The sequence below is a fragment of the Dipodomys ordii genome, unplaced genomic scaffold, assembly GCF_000151885.1.
Source record: "Dipodomys ordii isolate 6190 unplaced genomic scaffold, Dord_2.0 Scaffold57, whole genome shotgun sequence".
Taxonomy (NCBI): Eukaryota; Metazoa; Chordata; class Mammalia; order Rodentia; family Heteromyidae; genus Dipodomys; species Dipodomys ordii.
This window is the reverse complement of record NW_012267273.1, coordinates 56,700-78,833: the sequence shown is the minus strand read 5'-3', so window position 1 is coordinate 78,833 and position 22,134 is coordinate 56,700. Positions and strand designations below refer to the sequence as shown.

The 22,134-nt window shown below is 37.7% G+C and overlaps 1 protein-coding gene across 5 annotated transcripts in view; it reads left to right on the top strand.

The window, feature by feature from the left end:
- Rgs7 (regulator of G-protein signaling 7) overlaps positions 1-16,554 on the top strand; it is a 445,190-nt gene extending 428,636 nt beyond the window's left edge. For 3 of the 5 annotated variants that reach the window (XM_013021755.1, XM_013021753.1, XM_013021752.1), the window contains one exon: positions 15,872-16,554. Coding sequence is in view for 3 of the 5 variants with exons in the window: in XM_013021753.1 (XP_012877207.1) it covers positions 15,872-15,922 (51 nt within the window). In the remaining 2 variants the exon portion in view is untranslated. Of the gene's footprint in view, positions 1-8,669; positions 8,748-15,871 lie in introns of all 5 variants that reach the window. The other 2 variants (XM_013021750.1, XM_013021751.1) reach the window with 2 other exon arrangements.
- Positions 16,555-22,134: the final 5,580 nt, after the last annotated feature.

Here is a 22,134-nt window from a genome sequence, read left to right as displayed (position 1 = left end):
TGCTGTTTAAAACTTGCTTTGACTTAATTATTTTCTAACATAATGTTGACAGAATATTATTTCTAAGATTGGAATGGAAATGTCTGTTGTGTAACTAAGAATAGGAATATAATGTGAGGTAGAAGGCATAAAGAAGTAAAAGACTTGCTTCTCCACTTTCAGCCCAAGACTGACCTACTTCCCAACTCCTAAAATAGTACATTGGTGACACATGCAAGACTTGTCAAGGAGCCAGTAAAGAAAAAAAGGACCCCAAAAGAAATCTATGTATTTTGACAATTCCCAGTAAATATAAACAGGATGAACATGGCAAAAGTCTTTAAAATGTGAGGCTAGCAATAGATGTTCTGAGAGAAAAGATGTTGAGTAATTCTCTCTCTCTCTCTCACATACACACACACACACACACACACACACACACACACAGAGTATAGTAATGACTTTCAGACAACCTGCAAAAGGCATTAATCCTTTTCCATCCAGGAAAATGAGAATTACTATTTCTGATTGAATATTTTGCTTTATTATTATCTTGAAGAAATGAATAAGTACATGAGAAAAGCTCTGAGTCCTCCCTTTAGAGTATTCTTTTAATGTAGCATTGGTTTTGTGGTCACCAGCTAAGTATTTGTATACTAAATTATCTAAGATATTATTTTAGGCTCAATAGAATCATTTCAACATAAGACAAAGAGTGAGTAATTTCATTATATTCTGATAGACAACAGAGGAAAGCTAGGGTTTACAGAAATATGTTATGCATTCCTCTAGCTGCTCTTATAAATTCAAGAAAATGAAGAGCTAGACAATGTCCGTGACAGAATGCAAGAGAGAAAATATGATTAACTAGGTATTTGGGACTAAAAGTGAGTTAACTCATGTTCTTTGAATACTTGCCATGCACCAGGCTCTGCCCCAGACACTTTATATACTTTATATTAGTTAAACTATTTTAGTAAGGCAGGTGTTATTGTATTAATTCATCTACCTGTTTTACAGGTAAGGTTTTACATGTTTCACAAAGTTTTACATATAAGGTTTTATATCTAGAAGATAGGTAAATTTCCAAGTATCACTTATCCACATTTATTATAGTCAGAAATTCTTTCATTTTGTTCATCCTGCTCCCCCTGGGCATTTTCTCAACCGGTTGAAAATCCTACCACTCAACGATATCCTGCTCTCTAACAAGTTGTACCTATTTTAGGGAGTTTATTTGCAGCTTTCAGAATGGCATCTTCATAAACTAGTTCATAAGATTAGCATCTACTTTTCTTTTACTCTTGAGTCAAATATGTTTTTGGAACTAGTTTTTCCCCCATTATAATTTCCTCCAATATCATTAGTTTCCTTATTATCTGAACTAATAAACATCTTCTAGAATATTAGAGGATAATTTGAACAAGTAATTAAGAGATGTGTACTGTTTAAAGTATTCAAAGGCCTTTCATTTCTTCTTGTTTGTTGTTAATATGCACAAAAATTTGGGGAGCCAACCAGACAGCTAGGAGTCATTTTACCTTCTCAGATGTACAGCTGTGGTCACAGAAGAGAGGTCATTTCCCACAGTGTAGAAGGTCACTCATGTCCCACAGCCCTTGAGTGTTAGAACCAGAACTTATAGATTGCTCCTATTCTTTTCATTAATCCCCAAACAGATGGGATATGGATCACTCAAATTTGTGTAATGCACTCATCTTGGATTCTTGTCTCAAAAAAATCTTATTCCTTCTGATTTACCCATCTGTCCATTCATTCATTCGCTCATTTAATTATTTATTTTAGTGTTTGAAATGGAGTTTATGTAACCCAGACTGGCATTAAATTCTCCATCACCTTTTTGTCTCAAACTCTCCATTGCTAGCTAAAGTGTACCTCTCAAAGCTCCCTATGTCTGTTCATGCCTTTTAAATGTTATTTGTGTTGTTAGCTTCATTCTTGTTTGACAGGGTATACAGCCTTTACTAATTGTGAAAATCACCTCTACTATCATCATCAAATCCAACACCATTTCTTCATTAGCTGAATTGTTATAATGCCTTTCTACCCCCTGCAGACCTTAGAGGTACACAAATAAAATAAGGAGGAAAAGGTTGGGAAGTAGAGTGTATTATCCTAGCTACTTTGGAGGCTGAAACAGGAATATCAAGGTTTGAGGCCAGCTTGGCAGAAAAGCCAGAAGATCCCATTCTCAACACATAGCTGGGTGCTGTTGCACCCATTTCTCATCCCAAGCCATATGAGAGGCTGAGATCCAAACACTGTGATTCCAGGCCAGCCAGCCCAGGTAGAACAGTCCACAAGACCGTGTGTTTGCTCAGGAAAACTGCACTTGGTGGTGAGAACCTGCAATCCTAGTATTGATGAGAATGTTACCGTAGACAGGCAGTAATCCTGGGAAGGAAGCAAGACCCTATCTTAAAAATAAGTGAAAAAAAAAACAGAGCTGGAAGCATGTGGCAGCAATGACTTCAAACTCTAATATCACCCTTCCCTACAAAAAAAGACTCAGTAGAGGCTCTATTATCCCTAATGTTCTGGCATACTTGAGCTAAGTTAGAGCACACTACACTGTTTAGTGAGGGTCTAAACTGCTTGGCGTGTTATCAGGAGAACAAACTCCAGGCTTCACATAGTAAGGTATTGCACAACACTGACTGATCTACTCTGTCAGCTCCACTTAAGAAAGCAGTGTTAACCGAAGTCATTTGGGCTGGCTCCAAATGAGTTGATCTGTTGGGACCAAATCAGTATTAATTCTCCAACTCAGTATTTCAAACCTCAACGGTAAGAGAAGAGATGTGAATGTGAAGTATCGAAAATGAGAAGACATACAAGTTTCATTATTTTAAAATATCCTTTCTGTTTAAAGCAAACAAAATAGTGTTTATAATTTTGAGGCAATAGCTCCCTATCTAGTTTAGGTTGAAGTCAGACTTGAGGTCCTTCTACCTTCTTTCTGAGTCCTGGGATTACAGGGGTTCATCCTATGCCTGGCCCTCACTGCATCTCTTATTTTTACTATTCCCCTAAAACATGAGCATCCATATATGACTTAGATGACATTCAGACTTTAGCAGCCACTTGTGTTACCCATGAAAGGCAAGCTTTCCTGCCTTCTGCTCTTAATCTGTGTTAGCAACACAGTTAATGTTTGGAAGACAATTTTGTTTTAAATCCATGACCCTGTCAGAAAATCTATGGATTGTTTCTAGTCCTTGGTAAAATGTTTTAAAAATACTTACCCATGGGGCTGGGAAGGTGGCTCAGTGGTAGAGCACTTGCCTTGCACGCATGAGGCCCTGGGTTCGATTCCCCAGCACCACATAAGCAAAAAGAAATAAAAAAGCCGGAAGTGGCGCTGTAGCTCAAGTGGTAGAGCACTAGCCTTGAGCTGAAGAGCTGAGGGACAGCACCCAGGCCCAGAGTTCAGGCCCCACGACCGGACCCAAAAAAAAAAAAAAAGAAAGAAAAATACTTACCCAATTGTTAAATGTGAAAATCTAGTGTGAAATTATCTGTACAAATTCTAACAGGTGCCATAATTGTAGCCAGGGAGACACTGTCTTTTACCAGTATCACCCTACGAATAGCACAGGTTTGGGGAATCCAACCCTGAGCACTCTGCAGATGTCCCAAGCAGTGATTGTCTGCCCCACCTGTGAGAGCCCTGTCTGTTTTCCCTGGCCTGGCCTCTGTCTTGAATTGTGTGAGTATGCCACTCTACTATTTGAGCATATAGGCAAATCAGGGCAGAAAAATTATATTGGAAAGGATCCTGGCATGCCTACAAAGACAATATAAGATCTTGTTATTAACTTTGTTCACCAGGAATAATACTAACAGAAAATATTGACATGGTAGCCTAGGATCTATTCAGATGTCACATTTATTATAATTTTATTCCTCATTATACCAGTCTCTAAACCTTGCATTGATCAGCCTATTCTAAGTTTTCATTTTGTGTGCTACAGGGATAGAAAGACAGCTTGCTAGGCTGAGGATGAGCTTTGAATGTATGAGATCCTGGTTTTATTTTCCAAATATGCATGTGTACACACACACACACACACACACACACACACACACACACACACACATGCATACATCTATATACATACAAGAGAGCCTATTATCACTATGATTTCCCTCAAGAGCAATTTCTATCATAATGAAACAGAAACAAAACTGACAGTAGGTCATTTTATAATTATGCTAAAGAATTATTTGTGTATTAAATGTTTATACTACCTGTACTTATACTAATGAAATCACAGTACAATAAGACCTCCACAAAGCTAGTCCAACCCTCAATTTTCATAAGCATTTATCATAGCATATACCAATAGGTTGGGAACGCTGTCCCCTGCTTAAGGAAGATTTTGTAAATGTCATTTTTCAGTTAGGTGTTATTTTTGTTGCTGTTGTTTGAGATGACAAACTATGCTAGAAAATTCTTACAGCATATGAAGTGAAAATAATTCATGAACTGGCCATTGGACATCCCTATGATAGACAGTACATGCAAACACAGCAACTGGTCTTATCAAAGATGAACTATTACTCTTCTGTTGTGAACCCAAAACTCATCTCACCAATGTGCTTTTGGAAGGCACAGTTATCCACCTATTATTGAAACTGGCTGTGCCAATAGCTTGCCTGACAGATAGGCTGGTTTTCTTGAAAAAGCTCAGAGTAGGTTGGGAGAAGAGCAAAGACAGAGCCAGAGCCCTGCCTATTAACTAGCCAGAGAAGCAGTCCTGCAGGACAACAAGCTCATGAGGCAAATGAAAAGGGAAGACTGAGAATGGCAGCATACTTCTGTAATCTTAGTTGCTTGGGAGATAGAGAGAGGAGGATCAGGGTTTGGTGCTGGCCTGGAAAAAGACAGGAATCTCTGCTTGAAAAATTAAATAAAAAGAGAAAGGACTGAGAGTATGGTTCAAGTAGTGGAGCATTTGTTTAGCATTTGAGTTCAATCCCAAGTACACACACACACACACACACACACACACACAAACACACACACACACAGAACCCCCTCCCCACACACAGAGGGTCTGAGCACTTAAGCATTCAAACCAAGAGTTCTGTGGAGGTTTCCAGCGGAGGAGCAGAGCACAGAAGAAGGGAGTCTGGGAGACAGCTTATGTTTTGAATTTCATTGGTGCTATCTTCCTCTGGGCAGCAGATGGGGGCATGGGGTATACTACGAGAATTAGGGACAGGTGGATCTGTTTGCAAGACTAGTAGGCACTACTGAAGAACACACATGAGATAATATGAGCAAAAACTTGATTAGTTCAGAAGTACAAGAGAATGCCAACTTGGAGCATCAGTCTAGAAAAATGTTAAACCAAGATAACATCAAAATTAAACTTCAACTCTCTCAGGGGCATCCAAAGAGTTAGACACCAGTTTGCATTATTTTATATTTTTCACTTTGATTTTTAGTGGAAGATTCATGAGCTTGAATTACTCACTCAACTTTAATCCGCATCTCATATGAATGTGCAATATTGTAATTGAGAAACGCGAAAAGATATGGGAGATTTGTTCATGCTTGTCTATGGAGTGTTACATTTGAAAAAGAACTTTGCAGCTCTCAACGTTCTATCTCAGTCTCTCTTAGTTCACTGAGTTAAATAGCATTGGATGGAATGAAACGGAGTTTGGTGCTCTGATCAGTTGTCTGAGTGCACTGCATTTGCATATTGTTTTTAATAAATGTGTTTTATGTAGTTAGGAGATCAGTGAGTGCAACTTAAGTAGATAAAGATTGGCAAAGTTTGCGTCCACTGAAAGTAGAGTTCTATTTTAATTACTTGTAATAATGAGGTCACTTATTGTACCACTGTGTCACAACCCACCCATGTCTTCCTTATTTTCTCCTAAGTATTCTAAAGCTACACAAGGTATCATGCATGTTCATCAACAGTCCTTTATAAAACATCTTACTGGAAAAGCAAGCTAGTTTTATGCTCATGAAAAGCTGTGGCCACAGGCTATATTTTCCCATAAATCATGCTATGATTTAGAGATCGTAACAGTAGAACAGATGATATAAAGGAGCAAGATGAAACCTCTTCCTCTAAGCTGCAGCCTTTTGTGAGAGGGGATGGATTCTGTACATGCTTGGAACTGATGCATTTTCTCAATGTCTTCAGCAGAGTAGACAGAAAGCCCAGGTCAGACAAAAAGCCCATGTTGTCTGCATTGTGCTTGGTCTAACCGTTGCTATCTTGTTCGTTTGCTTGTGGTGCTAGGGATTAAACCCAGGGTGCTGTACATGCCAGGTGAGCACTCTACCACTGTATTATACCCCATGTCCTGTCAGCCATGTTGTTTCTTTAGATCAGGCAGATGAATTGGGTATTTAAACTCTTTTTATGTTCTTCTATGCCATAAAAAACAAAATGGACTCATTAGACATAAAGGAGAAGTTACAAAGGAGAAGAACCATTACATATTTACTTCAATGCCTAGTAAGAATATATCTTTAATACCAGAAAAAAAAATCTTTGGGAAATCTCTCTTTTGTTGAGAATGGTGACAGTTGGAGAGTATCAAAATTGAAAAGGAAATTAGTGGCCTCAGTTTCCCAAATCCCAATCCCTATTCCATGGCACGGATCATCTGTAGTCTCAGCACAAAATAGGAATCCACAGATTTACTGGATCCTAAATACCATGCTGTACATAAAGTAAAGTACTGTATGTGAGATATGAAACCTACATGTAAAATATGATACCTGTAGATGGTTGAATAAACAGATTCCATCTTTGAGAAACGTCTTATTTACTTTCAGGCTAGTCTGTGGTTTTTCTGTGCCTTGCAAGTGTTTACTCCTGTTCTTCTTCCTGTATCTGTGTAGAATAAGGTGAAGTATTCCTCCAGAGCACCCCTGAAAGTTACTTGCAGCTGTTACTTGACTCAACTCTCCATCTCTTTCTGTTCTCTTTAGTATAACCTCCAGCTTGCTCTTTATGTTTAATGTGATCCAACTATTCCTATCTCAAAGTCACCAGGGCCTTGGAAAAATGCAGATCTGTGATTGCATCCCAAATAAACTGAATCAGTCATGTTGTCTGTGTCTGTCAGGCCATCTTTCCTGCTTCTTCTGCATTGCTTAAACATCTTAAAACAAAACAGTTCAACACTGGTGTTCCTAGCTACTCAGGAAGCTGAGATCCAGAGGACTGAAATTTTAAACTAACCCAGGCAGAAAAATCGATGAGGCTTCATCTCACTGATACTTAGCAAAAAGCCAGACTGGAGTTACTCAAACAATAGAGTACAAACTAAACACACTGAGTGATCATGAGGCCCTGAGTTTAAATCCTGACCCCCAAAGTCTACATTTGGGAAACCTCCACCCTGCACACTTTCCCCACTGTCTACTTGAAATCATAGCTGATGGTATGTGTTCTCACAATTCTGCAACCTCCAGATGAGCCATAATAGTATTGGATCAATTCTGTTTGTTCAAATGGCTATTAATAAACAAATTCATGCACTTATATAATTTACTAAAATATAATGGAAAGTTAAGTATGAAAAGGACAAGTATTTCTATGTAAACTAAGTCAAACACGTAAAGTGACCACGTAAAAGAAAGGTGTGCTTAAAATTGCTATCAGATTAAATTTGGGTGGATCTTGCATCTGGAAAGTGAGCTTCTGATTTTTTTTCTTGTAGTATTGAGATTTGAACACAGGGCCTTGTTATTTTTGGAGACACTCTTCCATTTGATGCACATCTCTATCCCTTTGCTTGGGTAATTTTTCAGATAGAGCCTTAGTTTTTCAGCTTGGCTAGCCTTAGACCTATGTTTTCCTATATACAACTCCTGTGTTGCTAGGATTAAAAGCATGCAACATCATGCTGGATTTATTTGATGTGATGGATTTTGTCAACTTGGCTGAGGCTGGCATTGAACTGTCACGCTCTCAATCTCTGCCTCCCAACTATCTGGGATTATAGGCAGGAGCCTTTGTGTCCAGCTGGTATTTTCCTGTTTGTAACTTCTTGTGCTTTTATAGTCTTAGACACTTGCCTCCTGCATTTGCTTCCATTCAATAGCCTTCCTTTGTCATGAGACTTGAAATGTTAGCTAAGCCCACATGAAATGGGAATATCACCTGTCTGGCTTTGTTTCTTCAACCTTTTAGACTCTTGACTGTAAACTACATTAGCTTACCAAACCCAGCCTCCAACTCTAGCCAACTGCAGAGCTTCTGGGGCTTAAAGTGAAAGCATTGTTTTTAAACATGATTTTTTTGGTCTGATATGCAGCAATTGCTTTTTCCTCCAGTCTAGTCTTTTGTGTCTAGTTTTGTTTGTTTGTTGTTCATTCATTTTAGCATAAATTTAATTCTTTACCTTCTTTCTAGTAGATTTTTATCTTGTGATAGGTTTTGGAGTTTATCCTTTTGGCTCTACATAAATGTCTGGAGTATCTATTTGCGACCCCATCTTTTAAACAGTCATCAAATTTATGTCATTAATGCATTTTCCAGCATGGCTCCCAATTTGTTGAAAATGAGTGGCCAAGATGCTCTTAGTGTACAGGAAGAAGGTGGGATTCCACTCACTTCTAATAATCAGTGCACTTTGAAGGGAGTTGTTTGTTTAGTTATGAACTGCATCTTTCTCTGTCTCATCCGCAGAGATACCATGAAAGACTGCTCCATGCCTTACTTAGCCCACGAGCCTTTGTTTAAAGCAAGCTCCTGTCCTCAAACCTGGTAAACCCTTTTAAACAATATAAATGCGCATGCCCATGACAGATAAAGCTCTGACACAATTTTCTACAGGGAGTTATTTTGCAAATAAACTAGAAGAGCAAAGTGCTACTAGGAAAAATTAGAATAAGATTCAGGATTTTTTTTTTAATGCCAATGCTGGGGCTTGAACTCAGGGTCTGGACTCTGTTCTTTAGCTTTCTTGCTCAGGGCCGGTGCCCTGCTACTTGAACCATAAATCCCTCTGGCTTTTGGATGGTTAATTGGAGATAAGAGTTGCACAGACTTTCCTATGTGGGCTATTTTTGAACCTTGATCCTTATATCTTGGGCTCCTGAATAGTTAGGATTGCAGATGTTAACCACTGGTGTCCCCAACAGGCAGTTTTAACAGAAGAAATGCAATCAAAAATGCTTGATAAGAAATGTACTCATTTCCTTGCTCATGTAATTGTAACCCCTCTGTATGGTATTTTCACAATAAAAAAACTTATTAATAAAAAAATGAGAAAATGGGCTGGGAAGTTGGCTCAGTGGTAGAGCGCTTGCCTTGAGCTGAAGAGCTGAGGAACAGTGCTCAGGCCCAGAGTTCAGGCCCCATGACTGGACCCCTCCCCTCCCCCAAAAAAAAGAAAAAAATGAGAAAACAAAAAGAAGGCCTATTGCTCTTCATAGCCAAGAATAATTAGAACAGAAACCCAATGAACAAAACTTGTTTCTCCAGTGGGGTAGCTGTCTTTTGCAATAATTAATTTACTAGTATAAGAGGGGGCTAAGACAATAAATAAGTGGCCTATCAGCCAAGCCACACTGGGAAACTAAAATACGTTGATGCAATCTAGTCTTAAAATGAAATTTAAGAGTACCGGGGGTGTAGTTCAGTGGTAGAATGCTTGTCTAACACAAGACCCTGAGTTCAAGTCCCAGTACCACAAAAAGAAAAATAGGAAAAAGGAAAAAGAAATAAAATAGGGATTCTCATATACTTCCTTGGAATATGAATTTCTATTATTTTTCTGGTGTACAACTTGATGACATATTCCAAAAGCCTCAACTCAATCAGTTTAAATCAACAATTTAACTTCTCACAGTTTTAATTGCAAAGAAAACCACCACATAGTAATATTCCCACAAAACGAGAATATATAATTACTGGAGAAGTGGCACAAGTGATAAATCACCAGCCAGGAGCCGAAGAAGCCAAGTGAGAGAATTGCCAGATGTAAAATAGATTCTGAATGTCCAACAGTTGTTATTTTCTTTAAGGCATCAAGATGCTTTTAATTGTGGAATACAATGCAGACAGAAAAAATAACTCTGAAGTTATAATGGTGGCCTTCGTTCATCTTTCTTTTTCAGTGCCAAGCACATTTGACACATTTTACACAAATGTTATATATGATATATACATAATATATAAATACAATACATAATGACCTATGTATTGTCCTGTGGGTTCAAAACTAAATAAATATTTCACAAATAATATATTCCTTTATTAGAAAGGCACTTTCATATCATCTAATCTATTCTGCCGTATTTAGTTTTTTAAATGCTGCTTGCATCTCCCTAAATAGATTTCCTTACATACTAGCACATGAAGTATGAAAATAATGATATTTCAGAAGAAACATATAATACCTAATTGATTAAATATAATCATTTAAATGTACATGTTACTCAAAGTAAGCTGAACTCTGATGCACAATACACTTTCAGTTTGGTAACAAAAAAGGTTTAAAAAATATGTAATTTGTATAAAAGAATGAGAAAATGAATACTATTATTATTTCTTCTTAAATATCTAAGTATTGAGCTTATCTTATCTAGGAACTAGATCTCTGCAATTTTGCTACACTGAATACAGTGTGTTTTAGTAAACTGATTTAATTCAGGGAAGAACTTTCCAAATACCCCCACTTGGCTTTAGTTCCTCCTTACCATCCTCCTGTTGAAAAGACCCAGGTTCTATTAGTGAATTATTTAACACGGAGTATTTGACTAGATTCCTTTCCTGGCGCCTCATCCCTTGCCTCCCAATGCTTCTTCTCCCTTAAGTTAAACTTTTACTGATCTTGAGACATTCAAATCTCTTTAGATTTGACATTCAAATCTCTTTAGATTTCTAGAAATTTATTATTGAAATGAGATTTCCAACTCAAGACTTCCACACCTAGAAGTAATTAAGTACTTACTCAGGAACTTCTATGATATTCATGTTGTTTTCTTGCTTCCTGTTGCTTTGCCAGGTGAAGGGACTTAGAAGATAATACAATAGAGCCTAAACATGCGGATTCTTAGGTGAGAAGAATCCAGAGTGCATAGGAGAATTCAGAGTGCAGCTAGGAGGGCTCAGCAGGGATGTGGACAGGAAATTCAACCTAGAAGCAGGAGGAGATTGTGCACAGCTGAGAGATCAGCTGGTGCCTGTGGCAGCTAGCGGGCCATTTCATGAGTGTGGTAGGTGGATTAGAAGGACAAAAAAACAGGCAATTTGGGGGCTGGAAAGGTGGCTCAGTGGTAGAGTGCTTGCTTTGCATGCATGAGGCCTTGGGTTCTATTCCTCAGCACTACATAAGCAAAAAGAAAAAAGCTGGAAGTGGCACTGTGGCTCAAGTGGAAGAGCGCTAGCCTTGAGCTGAAGAGCTGAGGGACAGCGCCCAGACCCAGAGTTCAGCCCCATGACCGGACCCCGCACCCCCCACCAAAAAAAAAAAAAAAAAACAGGCAATGAATGATTTTGAAATCTAGGCAAAGGCATTTGTGTTGATAATTGAAACAAGAACATTTTCCAACACAAGACTGAAGAAACAAACAGAATGTACATCCTAGAGTTCAGCTTCTCTCATCTCCCCTTCCTTATGTGTGGTTCAACAATATCTCATTCTCACCCACGAAATGATCACGGCTGTGAAGCGGTACATTAGGCCACACCACAAGGTCACACAGACTAGTGGAAGGGTAGTAACGACTCAGGCCCTCTGCAGTCTAAGAAGCATTGTAAATGTTCAGGGGACACTTGGAGATACCAGCAACAGCTCCATAGGAATTATAGAAGACTAGCAAGAGTTGAGAGGCTTAATTAAAAATCATAAATTCCTAAGCTAGTGGTAACTTTCTGTTCTCTGCTGTAAGAACTTTTATGGCCATTTTCCACCTCAAGAAAATCTACCCATTTATTTCTCCTTTGTCCGTTTAGTGCCTGGTGTATCTTTATGAAAATAATCAAACATGTGGGTTGAGTCATACAGGCAAAATGGGGCTTCCCATCTTTTCATCATGTGACAAGGATGTCACAGGATGTATGACAAAACTGGAATGACTTGCTTCCACTGCTTAGCTACTTGCCCAGTTTTTACTCAATCAAGGCTTCCTGTTCTTATCTTTCTTTTACTACTTTGAGACCAGGGACTATTCAACTAAAAATCTATCTGTAGATCACTTGAGAAAGTTAAAAATGCATACATGCCTAGGGTGTTGGTTCTGGTTTTGGATGCTTATATACCTATAATAGGATCTCTACAAAGTGCTAAGGACAGGAAGGAATCTGTTGATACTGTGAGGTTTTATGGTGACACATAGGAAATTCTGCCAGCTAAAGTCTCAGGCTGGTTTTGTTCTGACACTAATTATGTACTTGCTTTCTCTAGCTTGTTGTTCATTTTGTAGATATTTTAAAAATCTCAGACCACTTTTGAGGATATTTGTGTATGTTGTTCTGAACCTCTATTTGTTCTCTATAGATTTCTCACAATTTTAATCTCACTGCATGTGTAGGTAGGCATGTGGTTAAATGTAGACATTATTCACACTGAATTATTGTAAGCAATTTGGTAAATAATGTTATTGGCAAGGCTAATTTTAGCCCTTTCAATTTCTAAAGTTCTTCAACTTGGAAAAATTATGAAGAGATAATTAGTAGAAACCAATAAGTTCCATTTGACTTCCACAGAGCTCCCTGAAAACAGTGTTTTGAGAGACAGCTTATATATTTATTTATTAGATCAAGATGTGTTTCCTGGAAGGAGGGATCAGTGTTCTTTTTATTTGAGCACTTTCTAATAAAACGAGCAACAGATGAGTACATGCAACCATCTCTCACCATGTAGTAGAGTCCAATCTTTTGTTTCTGTTCTGGCATTGTTACTGGAACTCAGAGCTGTCCTTTTTTATTCGAGGCTGGTGCTCTACCATTTGAGCCACACCTTTACTTCTGGCTTTTGGCTAGTTAAATGAAGATAAGAGTTTCACAGACTTTTCTGCCTAGGCTGACTTTGAAACTTGATCCTCAGATCTCAGCCTCCTGAGTAGCTAGGATAAAAAGATGAGCCAGCAGCAGGTGACTGGTCTGTACTTTTAAAAGACAGTTTTATATTAGCATCTTTCTCCTACCACACAACAGTCCTATTTTGTACCCACCAGAACCCCATAAATGACATTAGAAAGAGGAATCCCTGTGTAAAGATAAACTCTTCCATTTTAAAATAACTATATCTGCACACACATATGAGTTTGTCCTTAGAGAACAAAGTCTAAAATAATGAATATAGCAAGTATTATAGTCTGTAAATATGCAAAATGCTATTTAATCCCAACAGTGTTGGATTAAATTATTGCCTAGATTTAAGATGAAAAACTAGTATACATACAATTATATAATATTATAGTACATATTAAATTATATATTATACTAAATTTTATAAGCTTTCAATTTGTCCATAATACCTTTCTCAGAACCAGAACAGTGAGTGACTTTGGGTCTGCTGTCCTAAGAGATGCTGTATGTGGTAGAATCCATAGAACTAATACTAAAGTAGTAGCCAAAATAAAATGAGCTCACAGAATGTTAACAAAAATAGTTTTCAGCCCTTTGTACTGTTCTATGTTCAGAATAAAGTTATAAATCAAGACTATTATTTTCCTAATCTATGGATGAGCAAACACGGCATAACAGTGGATGCTGTGTCTTTGTCCCCTAAATCTACAATAAGAAAGTACCCTAAACTGATAGCTTACAAACAATACACACTGCTTCCTCACAGTTCCCAAGGCTGGACATAGAGGGTCAAGATACCAGTAGGTTTTGTGTCTAGTATGGATCTGCTTCTGGCTCCTGGATGGCAAATGAACACTCTCTTGGTGGACCAGTCAAACAAGCTCACTCGAATATCCTATAGCAAGCATGCTGTGTTTACAAAGCAGGATATCTCATTAATGATTTGCTTGTTTTGATATGTTTCCACTTATCAAGCAGAATATAGCCTACTGGGAAATACCTTTGCTAAACTGGCATCTATTGTCATGACTAAAAACTCAGCTGTGAACTCATTTTTCAAAGTAAAGGAAAACAGTACATGGTTTCCACTGACAGCAAAAGGGCTGTTTGCACTAGCTATGTGGATTATAAATTACGAATGATGAATTTATTGAGCATTAAGAATTATTATTGAGTTATTTTAATGTATTATTCTTTTCCCCAAATGTGGCTGCCATGAGCTGCAATGTTTGTGCCTAGTCCTTCCAAAAGTATTAATAGATAGCTAGAAAGACAGACAGATAGATGCATAAATACATACATACATACATACATACACACATACACACATATACACATACATAGATTCTAAGCCCTGGGGGTGATTGTACTAGGTAGTGGGCCATGGGCAAGGTGTTTGGACCAAGAGTGTGGAGCCTTTATGAATGGGTCTTAGGCCTCAAGGAGCATGTCTGACCTGCTGCTGTGTGAAGAGAATACACCATCTGGGCATAGAAGGGAGTCCTCACTACACACTGAATACGCAGGCCTCAGGAACTGAGGAAAGCAAAAGTCTTGTTTGTGAGTGGCCCAGTCCATAGTTTTGTTACAGCAGCTAGAACTGATTATGACAATGGCCATGAGCAATGATTTTTCTCTCAGCATAAGCCACCAATTTGTCAAACTCAGACCACAGTAGGTAGCAAGTTTAGACTATTGAAAGAGTATAAATTATCTTCATAGTATATATATATATGCATATATATTTATCTTCATAGTATATATATATATGTATATATATATACTATGAAGATAAATATACATATAGGTTCTTTGCTTTCTTCTTGTTTTATCCTTTGGGGAGAAGAGGATCAATTGAATAAATAGGCAATCAACATTTGTATTAGAACATAGAAAATGAGAAATAAGCCATCAATTAGCAATCCATAACATGTTCATGCATGTTAAAAATTGTATATACCTAGAATACCTGTAATTAAAAGCAACAAGTTGGCTTTCAACATTTTAAAAAAAGGAAAAGGAAAAAAAGAATATGCACCCCATGTTCCATGTACTAACAAAACATATGGGACTCAGATATATCAGATTTTTCTGGGGTTTGGGTTAAAAGAATGAAAGAATGGAAAATGTTAGCAACAGAACTATAGGTAAACTTGTTTCTAGATTCATAAGTACTTCCTTTTTTCCATTCACCCTGTAGAAAAAAGGTAGGTTCTATATTTTAAGTTTCTACTAATCACACCATCAAAATTTATTTTATTGAATTAAACACACCTCCTAAATCTCTCAATGTTTATAAATGCAGCATTTAGTTCATTGAATGCATTCACATTGTTATCTTTCAGAGCATCATACTAAGATGTTATTAGCATATTAGCATATTTATAATCCTGTGGGAACCTAGGTGTTATATCATTGCTAAGCCTTATGGAACATTTATGGACATGTTTTATGATTTGCTAATGTGTGCTGTGAACCCATCAGTCTGTTTGCAGTGGGGAGGAAGTGAATGGGAGGATGGAGGGAGGGAAGAAGGGAAAATATTTTGTTTGATGTGTCTATGGTGGAGGATGGGAAAGGAGGGGGGAGAGGGAGGGTTTAATCATGACACATGACCTCAGGTGTACTTAAAGGAGTCAATTTGGGAGGACTTAGTTAGTAGTGAGTGTGTGTGTTGAGCATGCATAGAATTCTGGGTTTCATTCCCAGGACCACACACGTAAATAAAAGACTCAGTTTTGACCCTTTTATGAAATGTCAGCTGCAATAAATAGATGCTACTTGTATGCAGTTATTCAGTGAGTATATGTTTCTTTTCTTTCTTTCATTTTTCATTTCATATTTTTTCACAGGGGAAATCTCTGACATCCAAGAGGTTAACAAGTCTTGTTCAGTCTTACTAAATGGATAACCTTGTAGCATGGAAGGAGACTGATGTCATCAACCATACTTTGTAGCTCATTCTTGTTACCTGGAGCAGAGGATGTTAGACCAAGATGTTGCATGAAGGAAGGAGCTAATTGTTCCCTTTTGTGTGCACATGACAACGGCATTCCATCTCCAAGGAACTGCGCCATCTCCATTTCCCACTGTTGTCTGCTTTCTTCTGCCTTCTACTAAGCTGGACTTGGGTCTTTTCCTTTTTAATAAGTTCAAGTGAAATAAAACTTTTATTTCTCCTTTTCTCTATTTCTCTTAAAGCTTCTGCTAAGACACACAGTTCATTGAAAATTCAGTCACAAACTGGAAGAATTGTTAAAGAAAAACAAGTATATTATCAATAAGTATACACAATGGCTTCACATGTATTAAACAATAAATTAGCACAGAAAGGTTCATTTCACCTATGTATTTAGTCTAAAGCCAGTCGTGTCTCTCTTGTCTATGTTCTTAGTTAATGTTTCTTGCATTTATTTTTATACCATATTTAAATATGAAACAACCTTTACTCCAAATGTATTAAAGTTGACCCCTTCTCTGTAAATTTGTGTATGTTTATATTGTTTTATCTTTCATTAAAAGATGCAGAATCTCATGGCCCTTGTAACTTTTGTCTTAGGTACTAACTAAAAGATAATGAGAAAGAACTAGAGTTGCAATTTAGGCTCTCACCTCAAAATGTAGCTCAGGTTTCAGGTCAGGGTTCAAAAGTCTAGGCCCAAATTCCCATGATTCTGAATGACATGTCTTGCCATTCACTTCTAGATACCAAAGAGAGACACATGGTGATGGGCAGAGAAAGAAGATTATTATTTTTGACATAGGTATGTTACTAGAAGACAGACTTCACATCATTTTCAGCCATCTTTAGTCATAGATACGTTTTTCGGCCATCTTTAGGTATAGACACATGCTTTCTTTTCAAATAAACAAGGACTTGCTAAAGGGTTCTGCATAAACAGCCCCAGTCACAGGAGTGGTCCTATAGCCAGAAGTAGCTAGAAGTGGTCTGTTAGCCCATGGTGTCCCATTTAGGTTAGATAAGGCCTAAACCCTACCTGAACAAGGTCCTTGAAGACCTCCGTTCTTCCAGACAAGATGTTTTTGCTCTTACCACTTGAGGTGAACAGCTGGGCTTTCCTGAGAGGATTCCTCCTGCTGCAAGGTTGTTGGTGATTGCTCAAGCTGCAGGTCATGACCTAGCTTCAGGGACAATCTGTCCTATGAGGCTCACTGTTGCTGAGGGTTGTTTGAGCCACTCATATAAACATACTATTTAGTCAGTACTATCCTTCCTGTGTTCCAAGGTGAATGGCTAAGACAAGGGCCGACACAAAATGGAGGCAGACACGCCAAGCTTTTCTCCAGCTTTTAGTCAATTTGTACTCCCAAGTAAGAAGTCAATACTTTTTCCAATAAAAGCAGTTTAAGTACTTGTTATAATAGCATAGCAGTCCAAACTGAGAGGCTGAAAGTATTTCACTTGGGGCTAACCAAGGACAAGGTAAACTCTTCCCACTGAAGAACACTATAAATTTTGAGAGCCATGGGAGGGAGGTGCTCTGTCCTGTGATGAATTTCCCATGGATGTTGCGGTGGGAATTGGCCCAGAGAGTGACTTTCCAAGTTTTTCTTTCTTTCTTTTTGTCTGTCATGGGGCTGGAACTCTGGGCCTGGGCGCTGTCCCTCAGCTCTTCAGCTCAAGTCTAGTGTTCTATCACTTGAGCCACAGCGCCCCTTCCAGTTTTCTTTTTTCATTCTTTCTTTTTCTTTTCAGGTCTTCACTTGGGAGATCTTTTTCTTTTTCTTTTTTTAATTTATTTATTTTTATTGTGAGAATACCGTGCAGAGGAGTTACAATTACAAGGGCAAGATAATGAGTACATTTCTTATCAAGCATTGTTGCCTCCTCCTTTGTTTCCCATTCCCATTCCTTCCCATCCTCCCCTCCCCCCACCCGGTCCTCCCCCACCCCCCCACCCCACCAAAGTTGTTAAGTTCGTTTTTCTACATAATGACTTGTACATCTCATTCTTTCAATGGGTCTACCTGTAGCCCTAGTTAAACAATTTGTTTTTTCCCTTCCCCTCCACAAATTATACCAACATCAAATACAGTGAAAGTATGGTTTATACTGTGAGGGAGGGACATACAAAGCAACATAGAAATCATCTTACAAATAAGATAGAAACAATTGCATGAAAGGAAAAAAAACATTTGAATAATTATCTTGGGGTTCATTTCCCCTAACATCAACTTATCTGACTGTTTCTGCTTGTCTCAGACATATACTAGTTATTGGTTTCTTTGGGCCTAGCTTACTTCACTTAAGATAATTTTTTCCAAGTCTTTACATTTTCTAACAAATGGGGTAATGTCATTCTTTCTAATGGAGGCATAGTTTTCTGGTCATATATTATAGATAAGAGTTGCCCAGGCTGTCTTTGAACCAAGATCCTCAGATTTTAGCCTCCTGAGTAGCTAGGATTATAGACATTAGCCACCGGTGCCCGGCTTGATTTTTTTTTTTCTTTAAAGCACAATTCTCAATATTTTTAAAGTCCTTGGTTTTAGCTTTCTGATGGTTAAAGATTCCTTTGAGAGTAGGTTTACTCACTAGCATTTAGAAAGACCATACGATGCACTGACCTGAGCTTGACATATCTATATCATCTCTTATTTCATCTTCACAGCAGCCCTTCAAGTCATTTCTGCAATGTTGAAACTACTGAAGAAGACAGAGGTTAAGCAACTTGTTTGAAATCACATAGTCAGATGTAGGTTGAGAGCACAAGAGAGGAAATGCCTTCTACTCTTCTAGATTCTCAGCTGGTACTCAGTCACAAAAAAATAGTTTTTGACAAGTTAAAAAAAATACAGATTTCCTTAGTAGGAGCTTCATGAGATATCTTCATGAGGAAATGAGGACCTGAACAAAATGGTTAAAGCTGAGTGTCTTTATGCTACATTTGGGCAAGAGTAGAGAGTTATAGAAAAGGAAGATACAGTTAGGGAAAATGAGTTAATCTAGCAAAGCCCAATTGCCAGAATTGCTCCAGCATAGCCCCATCTTTAGAGATAAGAATGATTCTTTCTGCTAGGTTTGGCAGGCTACCTCTCACATTAGGATCTGGGGATGGATTTGGGGAGCATCAAAGACTTTCCGACATCGATTATTGCTTAGTTTCCCTCACTTTAACATATTCATTGTGCAAAACATCCTATCTTGGAATTTGTATGTTCAGAATTCCCACTGGCATCAGGCGCCAGTGGTTCACGCCTGTAATTCTAGGTACTCAGGGTACTGAGATCCCGAAGATGATAGTTCAAAGCCAGCTCATGCAGGGAAGTCTGTGAGACACTTATCTCCATTTAACCACCAAAACAAAATGAAGTGGAGCTATGGCTTAAAAAATTAAGTTCAAGTCCTAGCACTGGTGAGTATGCTTGAATGCACGCATATTGTGCACGAGCGCATGTGCCCCTACCCCTGCTCCTCCCACATACAAATCTGACTACAGGGTCTACTGTAATTTCCATTTCTTTTGTAAAAAATTAAGGGGAAATCCACAAATGTTCTCACAGAGGAAATATTGTGTTAAATGTCAGGATATTCACATTAGCCTCCTGGACTTACATAATAAAACACGATTCACTTTAAGGTTTGGATTAGACACACGAATGGTTGTGTACCAGGAGATGGGCTACACCTATTTACTTGGGAAAAAAAGGATCAAGTTATTAAAGCCTACTAATTACTGTATATAAAAGTAAATTCTGAAATAATGCCAACATTATTAAGAAGTCAGCATTGGAGTTTCCTAGCTAGTTAATAGGAATATCAGAAAATGGAAGAGTATTGATAACAGAAAATGCTATATAGATTACCATCTAAAGGAAAAATTAAGTAAATGTCTATTACAGATATTGTTAAAGAATATGTAAAATACCAATTAAGTTAATTGACATTCTCCTTTAAAAATTAGGATAATCTGAGCCAGACTACACCAAAGCTATATTGAAGCTGTAGTTAATCAATACATTCTTTGAAGGAAATCAGTGACCCAATTAGAATACATTGTGCAACCAATGTCCCCTGTACACACGATTGGTTATTTCAGCAGCTGGCATTCACAGAGGGTCAGTCCTTCCAAGACAATCATATCTCCAATTCTAAGTACTATATTCGTGCTGAAAAGAAAGGCAGAAGGCTGCAGTCTCACATAAGAAATATCTAGAAAAAGGACACCTACGTTTCTGGGTTCAAATTCATAAAGCTTTAGGTAGCCTAATGACATATTTCATTAGGTCCTAAAAGACCTTCCTGAGTGAGGCACATATGCAAATTTTGGAATTCTTTTCAGCTAACTCCAATAAGCCATTGTCAATTGTTTTCTATCCCACCAAAAGACCATATGATCTATGAGGCACGAAATAAAAGCCAAGGTTCAGTGGAATAGAATGGCTCACATGAAGTATTTTCTTTTCTGTGGACCATATTAACAGGTATTTTCCAATGACCCAGACTTTCTTCAATCACATTTTAATTTACTTCGTTCTTTAAACTGTATTGACCCAATTCTGTCATCTGCAATGTTATAAGAATATTTTCTGTAGACCTGCAAAACAATTTCTGCCTACATCAAAACAACAGGAAATTGGCCATCAACCTTACATAAGGTATCTGTTGACAGGTGTCAGGAAAATAAATGAAGTTAGAAAATCACCTTTGTTATGACAAGTACCTGACTTGACCTTGCTGCTCAGGAGTCACAGTTGTGTCTCTGCTTCTCTTCATTGGATATTCATTTCTCATTTTATGATGATTTTATGATGATTTATAAATAATTGTGCTCTAGTAATAGAAACAGACCCTGTATTTTGTCATGAGGCAGTGCTGGTATGCTACCAGGTTGATTTATTACAAACATTTTGTCACCGTATATATGAAGAGATTGAAAGTGCCTATTGAATTTCCAACAGTTCTACTGTTTCCTCTAGCTACCACTTTCATAGTTTAGCAATTTCTTAAACATCTCTGGGAGACTCCCCAAAGGAATCAATTCATCCCTTGAGTCATTTTAAGCTATGGTGCATGTCCTGAAGAGTTTAAAGAATATAAATGATAGGGGACTAAACTCATGCATCAAATAGAGGTATCTCATAGTATCTCATACAGTGTTTGTATGATTGCATTTGCATCCTTTTTCTGAGAAGTTCATACTCCCGAACTCATTTTAAAAAATATGTCACATATGACTGGCCCTTTCAAAAAGCATAAGACTCTACTTGAACTATAAAAAATGAAAAATGAGCTGGGTGTGGCTTAAGTGGATATGTGTTTGCCAGATAAGTGCAAGGCCCTGATCCCTGCCTACAAATCCAGTGCTGTAAAAACAAAATTACACCAACTCACTGGGAATTGTTGCACTATGCATTCTTGTGATCCTAGAAGGCTGGGGCAATCAGATCACAGGTTCATGGTCAGCCAGAGCTGCATAGCAAGATCCATTGTCAAAAAGCCAAATTAAATCAAAACAAAAAGTTACCAAATAATGTATCAAGCACAGTAGTTTGTTAGTTAAAAATTAGATTAAAATTAAACTTGCATATGCCCTTGGATGTTCAGGGAAGCAGGGAACTTTTCCTGGAGCTAAAATTTAATGGGTTTGTAACATCACTTTCAAAAAGGTTTTTAATAGTTTCGTAGATTTGAGTGCTTCTTGAATAATAAATTGATTCATAAATCTGAATGTCTCTATTAGGTTACAAGATCTTAATTATTTTATACTTGCTTGGAAATCTATTAAATTGGAGCATGCTCAATATTTTTTAAAGGTTAATACCATCTAACTCCAGTATTGGTTGAACAGATTAAAATTATGTATGTAAGTCACAAAGCACAGAACATGATACATAATTAGTAAACAATAATTATGTTTATCTTACCCTTTTAATTTTTCTCCAAAAATTTATCTTTGTAAAATAAGCATCCAGATGAAACTTGGGAGAACAAACCTGAGTTAGTGTATCAGGGCACAAGTTATCTTGGGAAAGGCCAAGAGTATAGCCAGATATGATGGAGAATTAAGAACCAGTCAAATATTGTGGGTAAAACATCATGATCAAAAGGGTGAACCAAAAAGTAATACTGAGTTAAGGCAAGAAGACTGTG